At 44.7% G+C, this 16,232-nt stretch overlaps 1 protein-coding gene across 1 annotated transcript in view; it reads right to left on the bottom strand.

Moving 5' to 3' along the window:
• Nucleotides 1-472: 472 nt before the first annotated feature.
• Nucleotides 473-16,232, bottom strand: part of LOC149337827 (uncharacterized) — a 166,641-nt gene continuing 150,881 nt past the window's right edge. Inside the window, exon 4 of the mRNA XM_089554958.1 lies at nucleotides 473-557. Coding sequence (XP_089411084.1) covers nucleotides 473-557 — 85 coding nt within the window. The remainder of the gene's footprint in view (nucleotides 558-16,232) is intronic.

Genomic DNA, 16,232 nt, shown 5'->3' with positions numbered 1-16,232 from the left:
CGCCCCCTGCTACACTTGCCTTCTCTTGGAATCCACTCCGTTACCCTTGAGGACCAGCAGTTATCTTGCCTTCGCATTACCAAGCCCATTTCATCCTCTTGATTTCTTTCCACTTGATTTCCACTTGATTTCTCATAATCGGATCTTAAGAGAAATGCAGTGTTTTGCAACAACATTAATATCAGCAAAAGGAGAACACTGCCCTTTATTGACGAGAACACTGTGCACGTTGCCTGCGCGTCTCCAGAGGAGCGCGCAAAGCTGCACCACTAATTAAAACTAATATAATTATGCGTGTGGAAGCTTGGTGAGCTCCACGGGCCGACGTTCAGCCGTCGTCGCTCAGCAGCGGATGCGTTGCCAGCATGTTTAGCGCCCAGTGCGAGGAGAAGCTCTGGACAGATGTGGTCATCGAGTGCCTAAGCTTTTCGATAGTGTGGCGGGGAGGAGACCTCCTCTCCACGCTGATAAGCTACTGCGCTTGTGCCTCAAGCCGGTGCCGCAGGGCCGGCGGGGGCGACTGTATTTTCCAGAGGAGGTACGCCTTCCGGTACAACCTGCGAATGAGTGTCATAAGTACAAAGAGAAAACATTAGTTCCCACCCGTGGTGACAGGGGGCCGTTGCTCATAGCGGTGACCCCCTTTCCTGCGGCGCGGATAGCAACACAAAGCACTGAGGATGATGAAAGATGGTCATTGCAATTTTTTTTGTTTGATACCTCAAAGGCCCCTGGTATGGGGCATTACATGAGGGATGGGCATGACAGTTAAAAAATAATGGTCTTGATGGCGTTCTTAAAATGGATGGCGTTGATGTGATGCACGGCGTCCTGTGGTAGATCATTCCAGTCCCGGGAAGACGTGACGAAAAAAGATCGAGAATGAGCGGTGGTTCTTGCGGTGGGGGCGTAGACGGCCTTATGGTGGTTAATACGGCTTGAGAGGCGATAAGCAGGTGATATGACCGATGCTCCTAAAGATGAATGATAAAACATATGAAAGAGGCACAATCGAGAAATTTTTCGTCGCGTTTCAAGGCTGGGTAAGTTAGCTCTAGATTTTAAAGCAGACACACTAGTGTAGTACGAATAATCAGAATAAATGAAGCAGATAGCTCGATTTTGTATTTTTTCTAAGGTTAAAGAGAGGTTAGACTGGTGAGGATCCCAAATTGCTGAGACATATTCTAGTTTAGGACGGACAAAAGTTATGTATGCTAATGGTTTGATGGACGGGGTAGCAAATCGTAGATTAGACCGTATGAAACCAAGGGTACGATTAGCCTCGCTAGTGATGTTCGTGATATGAGATGACCATGTTAGGTTTTGCGTTGCATTAATACCCAAGTACTTACAGGAAGAGACGGACGACACTTCTGAACCGAAAAGAGTGTATTTAGAAGGAGTATGCATCCGTCGACGATGGAACGAAATCAACAAGTTTTGGAAATATTGAGAGACATTAACCAATGTTCGCACCAAGTTTGGATTCGGTTAAGATCTTGTTGAAGAATGCCAGCGTCAGTACTGTTAGTGATTGGGCGGTAAGTTACACAATCGTCAGCAAATAAGCGGATGGTAGAGGAAATACTGGAAGGAAGATCGTTAATATACAGGGTGTCCCAGGTAAAAGTAACCAAGCTTGTAAAAAAGAGGATGATCCCTAGCCGAGTGAGACCAAATGAGGGTTGTTGCCAGTCGCGTGTCCTAGTCTGTAGTATTTTTTATTATGCAAACATGATTAATTAGCAGAGACTAATTAGCTAACTTTTTAATTATTGCCTACAGGAAGAAAGTGTCAATGCTGGAGTTGTAGATCCCTTAGAAAAATAACCGCTTGCCGTGTTTGCAGCCAAGTACCACTGATACAACTTCTTTTATTAGACTTAAAAGAAAGCCCGCGAAATACAAAAAGAACCACGTGATAGGGAAGCAGTTTCAGCGCTCCCAGACGACCGGCCAAGAAACGACATTCGCTTATCTTTGCAACGGTCCCGCACGGGGTTCGGCGTTTTGCGGTGGTTGCGAGATATACGCCAGCAACTCTGGCATCGGCGCTAGGGCGACCGTTTCTTCAGCGCGTGACGGTGCAAGTTAGCGGCACGGCCACATTCCTATCGCTCGAGGCGAGGTTACGCGTGAAAAAGCGCACCATGCGAGCCGCGCTTCACTTCCTTGAAAAGCAGCACCCGCTCACTTTCCATGACGCATAAGCAGTTCCTGGCGCATATCTCGCCACCACCTCAAAACGCCGAACGCTGTTCGGGACAGCGTTGCAAACATAAGCGGATGTCGTTGCTTGATCGCTCGTTTGGGAGCGCTGTAAATGCTTCCCTATCACCTGGTTCTTTTTGTATTTCGCGGGCTTTCTTTTAAGGCAGATAAAAGAAGTTGTATCAGTGGTACTTGGCTGCAAACACGGCAAACGATTATTTTTCTATCTGATCTACAACTCCTGCATTGACACTTTCTTCCTGAAAGCAATAATTAAAAAGTTAGCTAATTAGTATTTGCTAATTAACCACGTTTTCATAATAAAAAAATACTGCAGACTAGGACACGCGACTGTCAACAACCCTCAGTTGGTCTCACTGGGCTAGGGAACATCCTCTTTTTAACAAGCTTGGTTACTTTTAGCTGGGACACCCTGTACGAGTATATGAGGAAAAGCAAAGGTCTTAGGACAATACAGTAAGACGAAGCGATCGTGTTTGGAAGGAAATTAACAATATCTTAAACCCTCAAAGAGACCCCCAAACTTGTACATCGATCACAATAGGCGACTGCGCGTTATCCGGAAGGCAGCTGGCCAATCGCTTCACCGATCACTTTGTTCACTTGTCAGGAGTGCTCATGATCAACGCTCTGCAGAATATCTAAAATTTCGTACCCCTGAAACTGCATTTCTGTCCCCGACAGATAAGCATGAAATTCAAAGTCACTTCGCAACCCTTCGTAATAGCAGGTCTCGTGATATAGATGGCTTCCAGGTGCAACCCTTTAAATATGTCATTGATATTATCAGCCAAGTATTAGAGTACATATTCAATATCTGCCTAGAGAAAGGAGTATTTCCAAAGCGGATGTAAATGGCTAGGGTTTCTGTTATCTACAAAAGCGGTGACAGAAACGACCTCTCTAACTATCGTCCAATATCGATACTTCCCGTCTTCTCAAAATGTCTAGAAAAGGTGATGTTTAAACGTATTGCTAGCTTTAGTAAAAAACACAACCTAATAACTACATGTCAGCATGGTTTCAGAGAAGGCAGGTCGACAGAGAGCGCCCTTCTTGTGCAGAAAGAATTAACACTGGAATCATTTGAAAACAGGGTGCTTGTTCTGGGCATATTCGTTGATTTTTCAAAAGCGTTCGACCGGATCAACTATGAGACTTTAATAGCCAAGCTAGACATATACGGTTTTCGGGGCGTCTTTCTTCAGTTAATCCGCTCTTACTTAACCTTCCGTTGTCAGCAGGTCAAGATTGACAATCAGCTTTCTGATATACAGCCTCTACGAGCTGGTGTTCCTCAAGGCAGCATATTGGGTCCACTGCTATTTAATCTTTACATATATGATGTTACTAGTCTAGATAACCAATGCACGTTTATAATGTATGCTGATGACACCAGCCTATTTTTTAAATCTACTAATATATATGATCTCTTTGGGCAGGTGAATCAGTGTTTGCTTTCCCTCCATGAATGGACAGCCATTAACTCCTTGGAAATGAATACCAAAAAAACCAAAGCAATGCTTTTCCGTCCCAGAAATAGGATCATTGATTTCCTGGGATATTCGCTGTGGCTAGGTTCGGTAAAAATTGAGCTTGTCTCGGAATTTAAAAGCCTTCGAGTGTATTTCAATGAACATTTATCATGGAATAAACATATAGATACTACGATTAACAAAATAGCTAAGGTAGTGGGTATTCTTTCCAGGCTTCGGTATTGTTTACCGCAATGTGTAAAAAAAATTATCTTTCAGTCCCTATTTTCTTCTGTTATAGGATACTGCTTTTTGGTTTGGGGGACCACCACCTTTTCGAATGTTAGCAAGCTTCATGGATTACAAAAACGAGCCCTCATAATCATCGTCAACGTTTCTCGAGACGCACCAACAGAAGCGATTTTTAGTAAATTGAATATAATTCCTATCCCGCAGCAATATAAACAAACCTTATTAAGGCGCTACAGGACTACAGCCATAAACACAGCTATCTTCTTCAAGGAACTCTACAGACTTAAACACAAGTCTCACAATTACAGCACTCGTACAAAAAATCATTTCGTCATTCCACAAACCCGAACAAATTACGGACCGCAGAGCATTATTTACACCTTGCCTCTTCTTCTAAACAGAATTCAATAGTTATAGTGTGCAGATAACACTATTATTATTTTTATTACCTCACTGAAAGTGTGCATTTGTGTAAATATGTTTTCCACATTGCGTGTATGTTTTTTCTTCTTTGCCGCAATCGTATGTCACCTTTTCTACAGTCTTTAGTTAAACATTATGTGAAAGTGCCATTTCGCCCTGTTGTTTCTGTTAAAAATATTTTTCATTGCATTGTCCACTCTTACGCCGAAGTTACCAAGTTTTTGTACGGGGCGCAGCCCCTCGTCAAGCCTTTAATAGGCTTTTTGGCTGCGCCCCTAGCATCCTTGTGATGTTGAAATAAAGATGACTTGACTTGACTTACCTTGGGGAACACCTGAAATGACCGCGCTACGTGGAGAAGAATGATTGTTAGCATAGACAAATTGCTCTCTGTTAGTCAAAAAGTTACAAAGCCATTCCAATACTAACGAATTAAGATTTAGACACGATATATTTAGTAGCAGTCTTTTATGGGGTAGTAGAATGGAAAGTTGGGCGAGTTGGTATACGTTCATTTTGGGTGGAAAAAACAGCGCGAAAGGGACGGAAGACAAAGATGAAGGAAACCACACAGACGAGCGCTGACTCACACGGGGTACTTTATCGAAAGCATTTTCGAAATCAAGTAAGAGAGTGTCAGTAGGAACGTTTAGGTCTAGGTTGGAGCTTAGGTCATTAATAAAGAGAGCCAATTGGGAGTCACATGAACGCCCTTTCAAAAAGCCATTCTGGTTAGTATGGAAGAATTTTACGGAGACAAGGAATTTGACTATGTGTGAATAAATAATATGTTCCATTAGTTTAGAACAGACGCTTGTGAGGGAAATGGGACGGTAATTTTTGCATGAAACAGGTGAGCCCTTTTTGGGGACAGGAATGATCTTACCAACTTTCCAATCTTGTGGAAGGACATTTGTTGATATGGACTGCTGAAAGAGGTGGCACAATATTACACTGAGTGTTTTTAGTATTTTTTTAGGATTTTAGAATTTATGCCGTCAACTCCAGATGAAGATGTAAGTTTCGATGATTCAATGAGTTTCATGATTCCATTAGCGTCAAATGTAATCTGTGGCATAGCTGGGTGGCCGAGAGTTGGGAAATCCGGTATGTCACCGGCAGGTTCTTTTGTAAAAACTGAAGAAAAAAAGTTATTAAGAGCGTAGCTAGATTCGTGTTCCGGGATAAGGTTGTCTTGTCGTCATGTAATGTTAGAGGCTTAGAATGTGATGGGTTTATAGTTTTCCAGTACTTTCGGGGGTCAGTGTGCAACATGGAAGCAGGACAGACGAGAAAAATGTACGTTTTGTTTTGCCTGATAAAGATAAGTATGCTGTTTCAGCAGAATAATATCTTTCCCATGCAGATGCGGTGTCAAAGCGTTTTGCGGATCGAAAAAGTATTTTCTTTTTGTTTCTGAGGCGTTTCAGCTCTTTGTTGAACCATGGTGAGGATGGTTTTTCGGTGATGGTGATAGTAGGGACGTGTTTATTTATAAGTTGATGCATTTTGTTTCTGAAAAGAGACCAGTTATCTTTGATTGATCGCTCTGAAAATTCTCGGAGAAACCACATGCAGAAAGCAGCGAGTTCAGAATTAATGGCTGCATAGTTGCCTTTATCGTATAGAGTTAATGTTTTTCGTATTTTTTTGTGTGTGACAACTGGCAGGAGTACGTGGATTGTATTACGGAATGATCACTGAGTCCTGGTAAATGAACACGCGGCGGAATGTTATCAGGGTGAGAAGTTAACACGAGGTCGAGTATGTTGGAGGAATGATTGCTTTGTCTTGTCGGGTTTGATACGAGCTGGGACAGACCAAAGGTTAGACACGTGTTGACAAAATCGCTTTCGATGTTATCTTTACACGTAGTGGTGGAAAGGTCGGACCAGTTTATTGCAGGAAAGTTAAAGCCGCCGAAAAGAACAATGGGAGTATGTTGGTCAGCCGCTGTTATCGCGCGAAGTGTTTCGTGAAAATTAGCAAGAAAAAAATCGGTTAAATCAGGTGGACGATAGCAAACGCCGATGATTACGGGAGGAAATGAAGCGTGGCACTGAATGAACAATATTTCTTGAGGGGATGACGTTTTAATTTCAGAACAACGTAGGGAATCGTGGGTTCCTATTAGCACGCCTTCTCCCCGTCTATTAGTTCTGTCGCGACAGAAAATAGTGTAGTTGGGAAAAACGGAAAGTATTTCAGGGTCAGGTATGGATGACGTTAGCCAAGTTTCAGTGAGTATGTATATGTTGCTGTCTACTGTACGCGTAAGGCTTTCAAGGGCGTCAAGTTTGGGGAGGAGGCTTCAGATATTAGTGTAAAGGAAGGACCAGGAGGAGAGCTTTGGAGTGACGGGAGGTTTATGCAGTAGCTATGGCGTGCAGACGGAGGAGGGCGGGGGGTGGAGAGGGGACGACTTTCTGTGAGGAATGGTCGAAAATATAGACAGTGTTATCAATAATTAGTTTATTACGGCGGAGTTTGTACGTTTGTGGTTGGAGTTTCGCATATTGCAGTAACTCAAGAAGAACTCTAGTTTGGGCTAGTTGGTTCATGATTCAACAGGAAAACGGCGCGAAAGACGTGGACAAAAGAGACAAACACGACAGGACCAGCGCCATTTTTGGAGAGAAAAATATCACAAAGGGCAGGAGCTACAGACGAGCCAATGCATATTCCCTTCTTCTGAACAAAGAATTTTCCATTAAACAAAACAGCAGTCGAACTTAGGTAAAATTCTAACAAAGAAATGAAATTGTCAACGCTTACTCCTGCTGCATTTTGAAAAGGGACTTCACCGATGGACTGGATGGTTTCCTGACAGCCTTTAAAAGTCCTTGATGGGGAACGGAATAAAACAGCTCTGCAATGTCGATGGAAAACCCTGTGTAGTGCTTGGGGGGCAAAGACTCCAGGTGGTTTTGCACCTCTCACGAACTGCGCACAAGAAAAGGGTCATTGCCTACCAGGCGTCCAAGGTGGGTTTGAAGGTAGCCACTGACAAGACGTTGCCACGTCCCCCTTTCCGAAACGATGGTGCGTAGCGGTAAACCAGGCTTGTGGGTCTTCACGGTGAAGAAAACTTCGAGAGACCTTCCTTTTTCTTCCTGGGCCAGCTTTTTTATGCCCTCTAGGTGCATGCCTTCTAGGATCTGAAGAGCCTGAGCTTTTTGCTTCCGCACTTTGAACGGTACCTGCTTGAAGTTCTTATGTATTGCAGCTAAAGCCTTGTCACGAAATAAACCGGACGGCATAACTGCAAAGCCACCCTCCTTGTCAGCCTGCAGCACAACGAGGTCCTTGTATTTGAGAATGCTTGATATCTTCTGTAGATGCAGTTTTTTGGAAGACTGCGATTAACGCTCGTCTTCAAGAAGGCAACACCGTCGCTTATGATCCTGTCTTTTTCTTGGTCCGCGGCATGGCTAGCCACCCTTCTAACGAGGCCTAAATGTTCCTGACGCTGTGCAGAAGGTGCGAGGCTGAACTTTGGTCCTTTTTCTAAAACCCGCTCGACCTCTTATGGCAGCTCTGCTCCTCCTAGCACCGTCACCCGTTGAGGGCTTTTAACAGAGGGCGCTGGTCCTGTCCTGTTTGCCTCTTTTGTCCACGTCTTTCGCGCCGTTTTCCTGTTGAACTGCAGTAACTGTTTCCTGACAAAGAGGGTAGGTCTTGAGTAGTCTTCCGAGATTCTGTAGTCACTGTTTTTTAGATTCTTAGCGCAAGAAAAAACTTTCTCTCTAGTTTTGAAGTGAGCGAATTTGACGATGATGGGTCGTTTCTTGTCGCTTTGAAACTTTGAATTTCGCTTTGAATTTCATAACAAAATGAGCGTTTAGATACCGTCATCCCAACGTCCACTCCGTGACCAAGACCTTTCCCCTATCTCTCCCATTAAATCTCTCCTGCTCTAGATGTGGTCGCCTTATCTACGCAAACTTAATCTCAACCGCCTTCTTTACTGTTGCCGGCCCCGCTACACTTGCCCTCTTTTGGAAGGCCCTCCGCTGCCCTAAGGGACGATCGTTTACCCTCTGTTCATATTCCGTGCCCTACCTGTACCCATTTCTCTTTTTTTTTTTCATTTCAGTTGTGAAGCCTAAGCAGGTTCCCTGGTTCTCTTTTGCTCCCTTAAAGTTAAACATGTAATTTTGTTTTCCATTGCCCCATTTTTTTTTTCATTTCAGTTGTGATGCCTAAGCTATGTTCCCTTATTCTGTTTGCTCCCTTAAAGATAAACCTGTAATTTTGTTTTCCATTGCGCCCGCGCTGTCTTAAGTCCAAGCCTGTTCGTTAACGTCCAAGTGTATGGACCTATCGTTGGTACCGGCGAGATGCATTCGTGTCCATTTTGCCTTGCTTTTCCATCCCGTTCTTCTTCCGCGCTGGTTTCTTTTCCAAAGGTGCGTTCGCTAGGTAATTTAGTCATAAAATATCTTCTATATAAAATGCACCAAATACACGATAACGGGGAGAAAAGGAAACCAGGAGCCTCTGCTTTTTTATAACCATGTCTCGGTTTAAAGAAAACGAGCCAAAGGTCCTAAGGGTCCGTGGAACAGTTCTATTTTCCAAGTGACCCAGATAGCAACTCTTTTGCAAGGCGGTTTTATACAATTTGAACAAACAGGATGTTGAATCTTGAACGTCATCGTCACTGCTGGCCGTTGTTCAAAAACGCTTCACGTATTAGTGTCCTATTCTATCACCTGCCCGAAGGTTCATCCTGCGCGCACTCTTCACGGGGTGGGATCGCCTATGTCATCTTGTGTTGTCGGGTCGTGTGTGTGTGAGTGTTCATTAGCGGCCTAAAAATTGCGGGGCCGTTTATCATCATGAAAGAACAGTGCAATAGCATGAAGTCTTCCCCTTGCTTTTAATTGCTTCTCTTCAACTTGTACTTTCTGACGTTCTTTGCCATGCATTTCTTTGCTCAATAGAAGTGCCTTGCTCACCTTTGCTGGGCTTTGCGCGAAGTCATTCGTAGTCATTTTCATATGTTTCGGGTCATGTTTAGGCATTTAAATTTTTTTCTGAGTCATTCTTAGCTATTTTTCTTTTTCCTGAGTACATCATAGCCATTACTGTTTCTAACAAATCACATTCCTTGTCCCGCGGCAGCCGCACGGTGGCCCCGCGATCTGCTAGATGTGGAAAGTAAGATTTACCTGTACCCACTCTGCCATCTGCCAATCATGGCACGTGCTGTTCCGTGCACCAAACGGAGCAGGTGGGAAGTGTACACAACACTACATCACCGCACGACACCGCACACTTTTTGTTCACGATGGGCCTTCTAGTGCATTAAAACTCTCCTAACAGGCTCCGCTTTATAACCCGAAATTAAGCGACAGCTGTTTCATTTTACATCACTGTTCTCTTGTGTTCTAGCAGAGCGCGCGTAACGCCGCAATACTACCATTCATACCGGTCCTGCGCCGGGACCCCTTAACATGGCATCTTGAAGTGATGTCACGCGTGACGGCACTGCATGCTGACCAAGCTGAGTGGTACAGTGTTACGCCAACGTCGGAAAACAAAGAAACGAGCCCTAAACAGCGGTGGCTGTGAAACAGCTGTGGGCGATGCCCATGCCCTCTGACGAGAACAATGGCTGCTGTTAATGCCAAAGCAATTCTTCAAGTATTTTCGGGACTGGATTTTCATCGCAACGCCAGTGGGCTTGGCGGCACTGGAACAACTATGACCAACCCTCTTCTATTCTTCACTCAGGTGCTGCTGCTTTGGTCTGCTCCGGCGCAGGTCAGCGATGAACTTACGGTGAAGCGAAGGCAACCAGCCTACTGCAAGCTCGACAATGTTTACCAACGTGCGCTTTCTCCCGCCGACTTGCCTGTGGTCGATGGATTCACTTGGACAGCGCAAGTGACAGGAACATCAACGGATGGGGCGCCTTTTCGGGACTGGATTTTCATCGCAACGCCAGTGGGCTTGGCTGCACTGGAACAACTATGACCAACCCTCTTCTATTCTTCACTCAGGTGCTGCTGCTTTGGTCTGCTCCGGCGCAGGTCAGCGATGAACTTACGGTGAACCGAAGCCAACCAGCCTACTGCAAGCTCGACAATGTTTACCAACGTGCGCTTTCTTCCGCCGACTTGCCGGTGGTCGATGGATTCACTTGGACAGCGCAAGTGACAGGGACATCAACGGAAGGGGCGTCTTTTTCGGGACTGGATTTTCATCGCAACGCCAGTGGTCTTGGCGGCACTGGAACAACTATGACCAATCCTCTTCTATTCTTCACTCAGGTTGGTGAAAAGCGTTTTGTAGCTTCTGTCAGAGACGACTGTCGTGGTCTACTAGTGCTGCCGAGCCCACAGGCTATTTGTGTTTTGATTGCTGATTGTTAGAATACAGTGGCACTGTTGTTGATGTGTAGCGGGGATATAGAAATGAATCCTGGTCCAACGCAGAAAGAATTGTTTGAGCAGTTACTTGAGGGTCAGTCTGCCTTGCGAAGCGACATGAACCACTTAAAAGAACAGGTAAACAATATGGAAAAATTGTTCAGTGGCTTCCAATTGACGCTTACTCGGTTGGACTTGGCGACACTACACAGTTTTCGGATACCACTGAACAATTTCAAACCAGCCTGCAGTCTATTAAAAAAGTCATGACTTTTCAAACTAGAAAACTGACAGACCTAGAGGACCGTAGTCGGCGCTCGAATCCAGTCATCTACGGGGTTGCTGAAAGCCCTGATGAGACGGAGCAGTCATTAAGAGCAAAGCTAGATGAAGAAATCTTCACTAATAAACTTAATGTGGAGGTCAAGTCTATTGGGCGCATTCACAGGCTCGGAAAGCAAAGCGGGAAGAGACCAGTCATATATCTCCAAAATTTTGCTGAAAAGAAAGCAATACAAGAAAACGTGAAGAAACTAAAAGGGTCCGCCATCTTTATACAAAATGATTATTCCCGTTCAACCCTAAAGAAACGCAAGCTCTTGTGGGAAAGTGCAAAGGCAGAAAGGGATGGTAAAATGAAGGTTTTTCTCGTGCATGATAGGCTGAAGATCGAAAAAGATGTTTTCGTTTGGGATGAAACGCAAAACAGACGAATTAAAGTTATGCAACTGAGGGTATGGAATCACCCACTGTGGAATCACCCACTGTGGAATCCACTGTGGAATCCACTGTGGAATCATCCACTGTGGAATCATCCACTGTGGACTCACCCGCGGTGGAATCAACCGCGGTGGAATCAACCGCTGTGGAATCAACCGCTGTGGAATCAACCGCTGTGGAATCAACCGCTGTGGAATCAACCGCTGTGGAATCACCCACTGTGGAATCTCAGGCGTGACGTCACTCACACTCAAAAGAAGCACGTGCGTTTGCTAAACATAAATGCTCGAAGTGTCATTAATAAAACAGACAGCCTTGAAATAGCTTTACTCCAATACGATCCTCACATCGCTGTAATAACAGAAACTTGGCTTCGCAGTGAAATATTAAACGACGAAGTTTTTCCTCCCACATATCAAGTATTCAGAAACGACAGGTCATCTAGGGGAGGTGGTGTGGCCGTGCTTGTTAAAAGTCAAATAGATTTATTTATTTATTTGTCCCTTAAAGGTCCGAAGGCATTACATAAGGGGGGGGGGGGCGTACATACAGGTCGGAGGGTAGTAGCAGAGAACACAAAAAAAAGAAAGGGGGAAAAATACACAGGGTACAAAAAGAGTACAATAATATACAAACTCTAAGCAAGAAATAAACATACAAAAAGAAAACAAGGAACAGTTGGTACTTCGGTGTCGCAGTATGAATATGTTTATGAGAAGTGATTAGCCAGTTTCTCGCGGAAAAGGCGGCGATCGGAGCATGTCATTATGTTGTCGGGAAGGCCATTCCAGAGCACTATGGCGTCGGGAAAAAATGAACTGCTCATTGCGGAGGTGCGGGTTTTAAGGCGTGCGATTGGGTTACTGTGGTTTAGGCGGGATGACGTACAGTCGTGAGCAAAAGTGGAGAGATCGGCGCTTCGGCGGCGGGAGCAGTTGCGGGGCCGCCCCACGGCGCTGCTATCCCGCCGCGCTCGCTCGCTGCGAGAGTGCCTCGAGTGACGACAAACTTCCCCTTCGCTCTCGCGCGGGTGTTTATCACGACTGATAAATTCCTAGTGCGGATTTCGGCTGCTTTCCCTTCGGGAACTACACACTTTTCTTTTCACACTCCTCGCGCGACCGTTCACCAGCAGAGTAGCCGAAATCCGCACTAGGAATTTATCAGTCGTGATAAACACCCGCGCGAGAGCGAGGGGGAAGTTTGTCGTCACTCGAGGCACTCTCGCAGCGAGCGAGCGCGGCGAGATAGCAGCGCCGTGGGGCGGCCCCGCAACTGCTCCCGCCGCCGAAGCGCCGATCTCTCCACTTTTGCTCACGACTGTACGTGGGGTGGCTGCAGCAACAAATGTCTTGGTGAGCGATAAAAGAAAGAGTGAAAGAGGCATAGACGGGAAATAACACGGCGAGTTGCTAGTGTTTGAAGGCCGAGGGATCGTTTTAGTAATGTTACGCCGGTATTTCTTGAGTACTGCGATGTAATGAAACGGGCGGCGCGGTTTTGAATGGCTTCAAGGTCTGAGATGAGATACGATTGTGATGGATGCCAGACAGATGACGCGTACTCCAATTTAGGACGTACGAATGTTATGTATGCCAACTTTTTTACCTCAGGTGATGCAGATTTTAGATTGCGCCGGAGAAAACCAAGTGTGCGTGATGCTTTGGAACAGATGGTCTGAATATGTGTTGTCCATGACAGCGATGATGCGATGTGTACTCCTAGGTATTTATAAGATGTTCTGGTGACGGCGACCGATTTTATGTTGTAAGCGCTATCAATAACTGTGTTTTTGCGGCAGAATGATATGGATTGGCATTTATTTAGATTAAGAGGCATGTGCCATTTGTCACACCACGCTGAGATAGTGGTTAGATCCTGTTGAAGAGCGGCAATGGCGCTAGCGCCGTGGATGGGGCTGTAAATTACGCAGTCATCTGCGAATAAACGTAGCGTGGATTTTATGTTGATCGGTAGGTCATTGATGTAGATGAGGAATAAAAGAGCTGATAAGCCTGCACCTTGAGGTACGCCGGATGTTACGTCGGTAAAAGCTGAGCGACAGTTATTAACACAGGTGAACTGCTTACGTCCTTTAAGGAAGTGCTCTAGCCAGGAGAGCAAAGTTTGTGGAATGCCGAGCGATGACAACTTAAAAAAAAGATGATTATGGGAAACACGATCAAATGCTTTTGAAAAGTCGAGAAAGATAGCGTCGATCTGGACAAGGTTATCTAAGTATTGTAGAATGTCGTGGGTGAATTCGGCGAGCTGGGTCTCACATGACAGCTGCTTCCGGAAGCCGTGTTGATTCGGATAGAAAAAGTTCATTGATTCTAGGTGGGTCATAAGATTGGAAAAAATAATGTGCTCAAGTATACTAGTGAGGGTATACTATGGTATACTAGTATACTAGTGGTATGGTATACTAGTGAGGGAAATCGGACGATAGTTGTTAGGGCACGTGCGGTCATCCGCTTTAAATATGGGTGTAATTTGAGCTTTTTTCCAATCTTCAGGGACAACCCCGGTATCTAAGGATTGCGCAAAAATTAGATGCAGTACCTGGCTAGACAATGAAGTGGTATTTTTTAGTAGCTTACTGTTAATTTGATGGCAGCCGGCAGATGTAGATATTTTCAGTGAGGCAATAAGCTTTGATACACCATCAGGGTTAATTTCGATTTTAGGCATTTCTGAGAGTGAGATTTCTGGAATGTGTTCATTAGCAGTAACGTTAGCAGCGGAAAAAACTGAAGTAAAGTAATTGTTCAGCGCGGTCGCACAGTCATCGCTTTTGATTGGTTCTCCATCAGCATCTAGGAGTTGGACATGGCGATCTTGTGGTTTATTAGATAGCATGCGCCAGAATTTGTTGGGGTTAGAGTGAAGGATTGATAGTAAATCTTGAGAGTAAAACTTATCTTTAGCACTTGTCAGTTCTGTGGTATACTGTTGGGCGCACAAGCGATATTTTTCCCATGCTAAGTGACTATTTTGAAGTTCTGCTGTTCGATACAGGCGCTTCTTTTTGCCAAGGAGAGACTTCAGGCATTTGTTAAACCATTGATTCTTGGTATCTGATTTAATAAGTAGTGTTGGAACGTGCTTACTTTCGAAATGTAGCAGGGTGCCTTTGTACAAATTCCAGTTTGAGTTAGGTGTGCGATTTAGATAAGTGCAACGAAAGTTGTCGAAACATTTTTCAAGATCATTGTTCATAGCATGAAAATCAGCCCTTTTGTAGTCTTTTATCAGTTTGCTGGTTGATTTCTTTTTTAAAGGCAGCGTCATGGAGATGTGAACAAGGTTGTGGTCGCTTAATCCAAGAAGGACAGTAATAGATTTTACGTCGTCCGGGTGACTTGTGAGCAAAAGATCTAGGATGTTGTCTCCTCTCGTTGGACTTGTTATCACTTGCTGAAGGTTAAAGTCAAGGGTTAGTTCTAGAAAAAGTTTCTGTTCGTTTGCAGGTGTCGAACTTAGTGTCGAGAGCAATGACCAGTTAATTTGTGGGTAATTGAAATCACCAAACAGAAATATGGGTGCTTTAGTATACTCATTCCTAATAATCGTTAATTCATGGCGTAGGGAATCGGGGAATGATACGTGACTGTTTGGGGGTCTATAGCAGACACCGAACACTAGCTTTTCGAAGGCGTTGTGAAGGCATACCCAGATCATTTCTAGGTTATTATCATGCCGGATAAGCGAGGACTGCAGAGTGTTACGAACGGCTATTAGAACTCCTCCCCCTTTTCGGTTAGTGCGATCTTTGCGGTATGTGGTGAAATGGAAGTCTGAAGGGTAAATTCGTGGTCTTCTATCTCCGGGTGCAGCCAAGTTTCTGTGAGTATGACCATATCGGCGTCTGTGACTTCAATGAAACTGTGAACCTGATGACGTTTAGGTAGAACACTCCGTATATTAGTAAAAGCGATGTTGATGAGTGCGGGTGAATGACGATTGCTTGCCGGAATCGGTTCATGCAGTTCAGTAGAGTGTCACTTGACTTGCTCTGAGGCCTGCTGTGTATTTTCCTGTGCTCCATTTATCTCTGCCGCGGGCTTGGTGTTCATATCTGTTTTTGTTATGGTATCAGAGGCATGATCGTAGGTGTAACATTTCTCGCCAACGATAAGTTTATCGTATTGAAGCTTAAGGCTACACCCTCGGGGCTTATTGAATTGAACTAATTTGGAGCGAGCGAGTCGAGTGGCGAATTCGAAGTCTCCTCGGATAACGTAAGGTGTTTCTTTCAATTTACGACCACATGCAAGCACGCTTTCTTTTGCCTTGTAGTGATGCTTTTATTCTGGACGTTGTCACTGACGTTGAATGCTTGGGCCTAAAACTGACATGCTGGGGTTATAGCTTAGTTCTGTACGCAATCTACAGGCCTTCTGATTCCCCACCGAGCTACTTAAGCAAACTGCAGATACAAATGTCACAATTTCAAAAGAGCCGAACTCTTCTAATTGGGGATTTCAATTTACCTTGCGTCAACTTGGAGCTGTTTCAAACATGTTCGCATCATAACCAAAGCATCGATGTCATGTTTGATATAATGCTAGCGCATGATTTGATTCAGGTGGTGGATAAGCCAACACGCGTACATGGTTCGAGCAGTTCTGTTCTAGATTTGGTATTCATAAAACGTGATATCGCTGAATATTCTGTACAGGTTGAGCAGGGGCTCTCTGATCATTATTTAGTAGATGTTAGCTTTCCTCTTTTATTGCCTAAGAAA

The sequence above is a fragment of the Amblyomma mixtum genome, chromosome 7, assembly GCF_055824585.1.
Source record: "Amblyomma mixtum isolate Tamu chromosome 7, ASM5582458v1, whole genome shotgun sequence".
Taxonomy (NCBI): Eukaryota; Metazoa; Arthropoda; class Arachnida; order Ixodida; family Ixodidae; genus Amblyomma; species Amblyomma mixtum.
The sequence above is the reverse complement of the archived record's forward strand: the minus strand, read 5'-3'. Positions and strand labels throughout refer to the sequence as shown.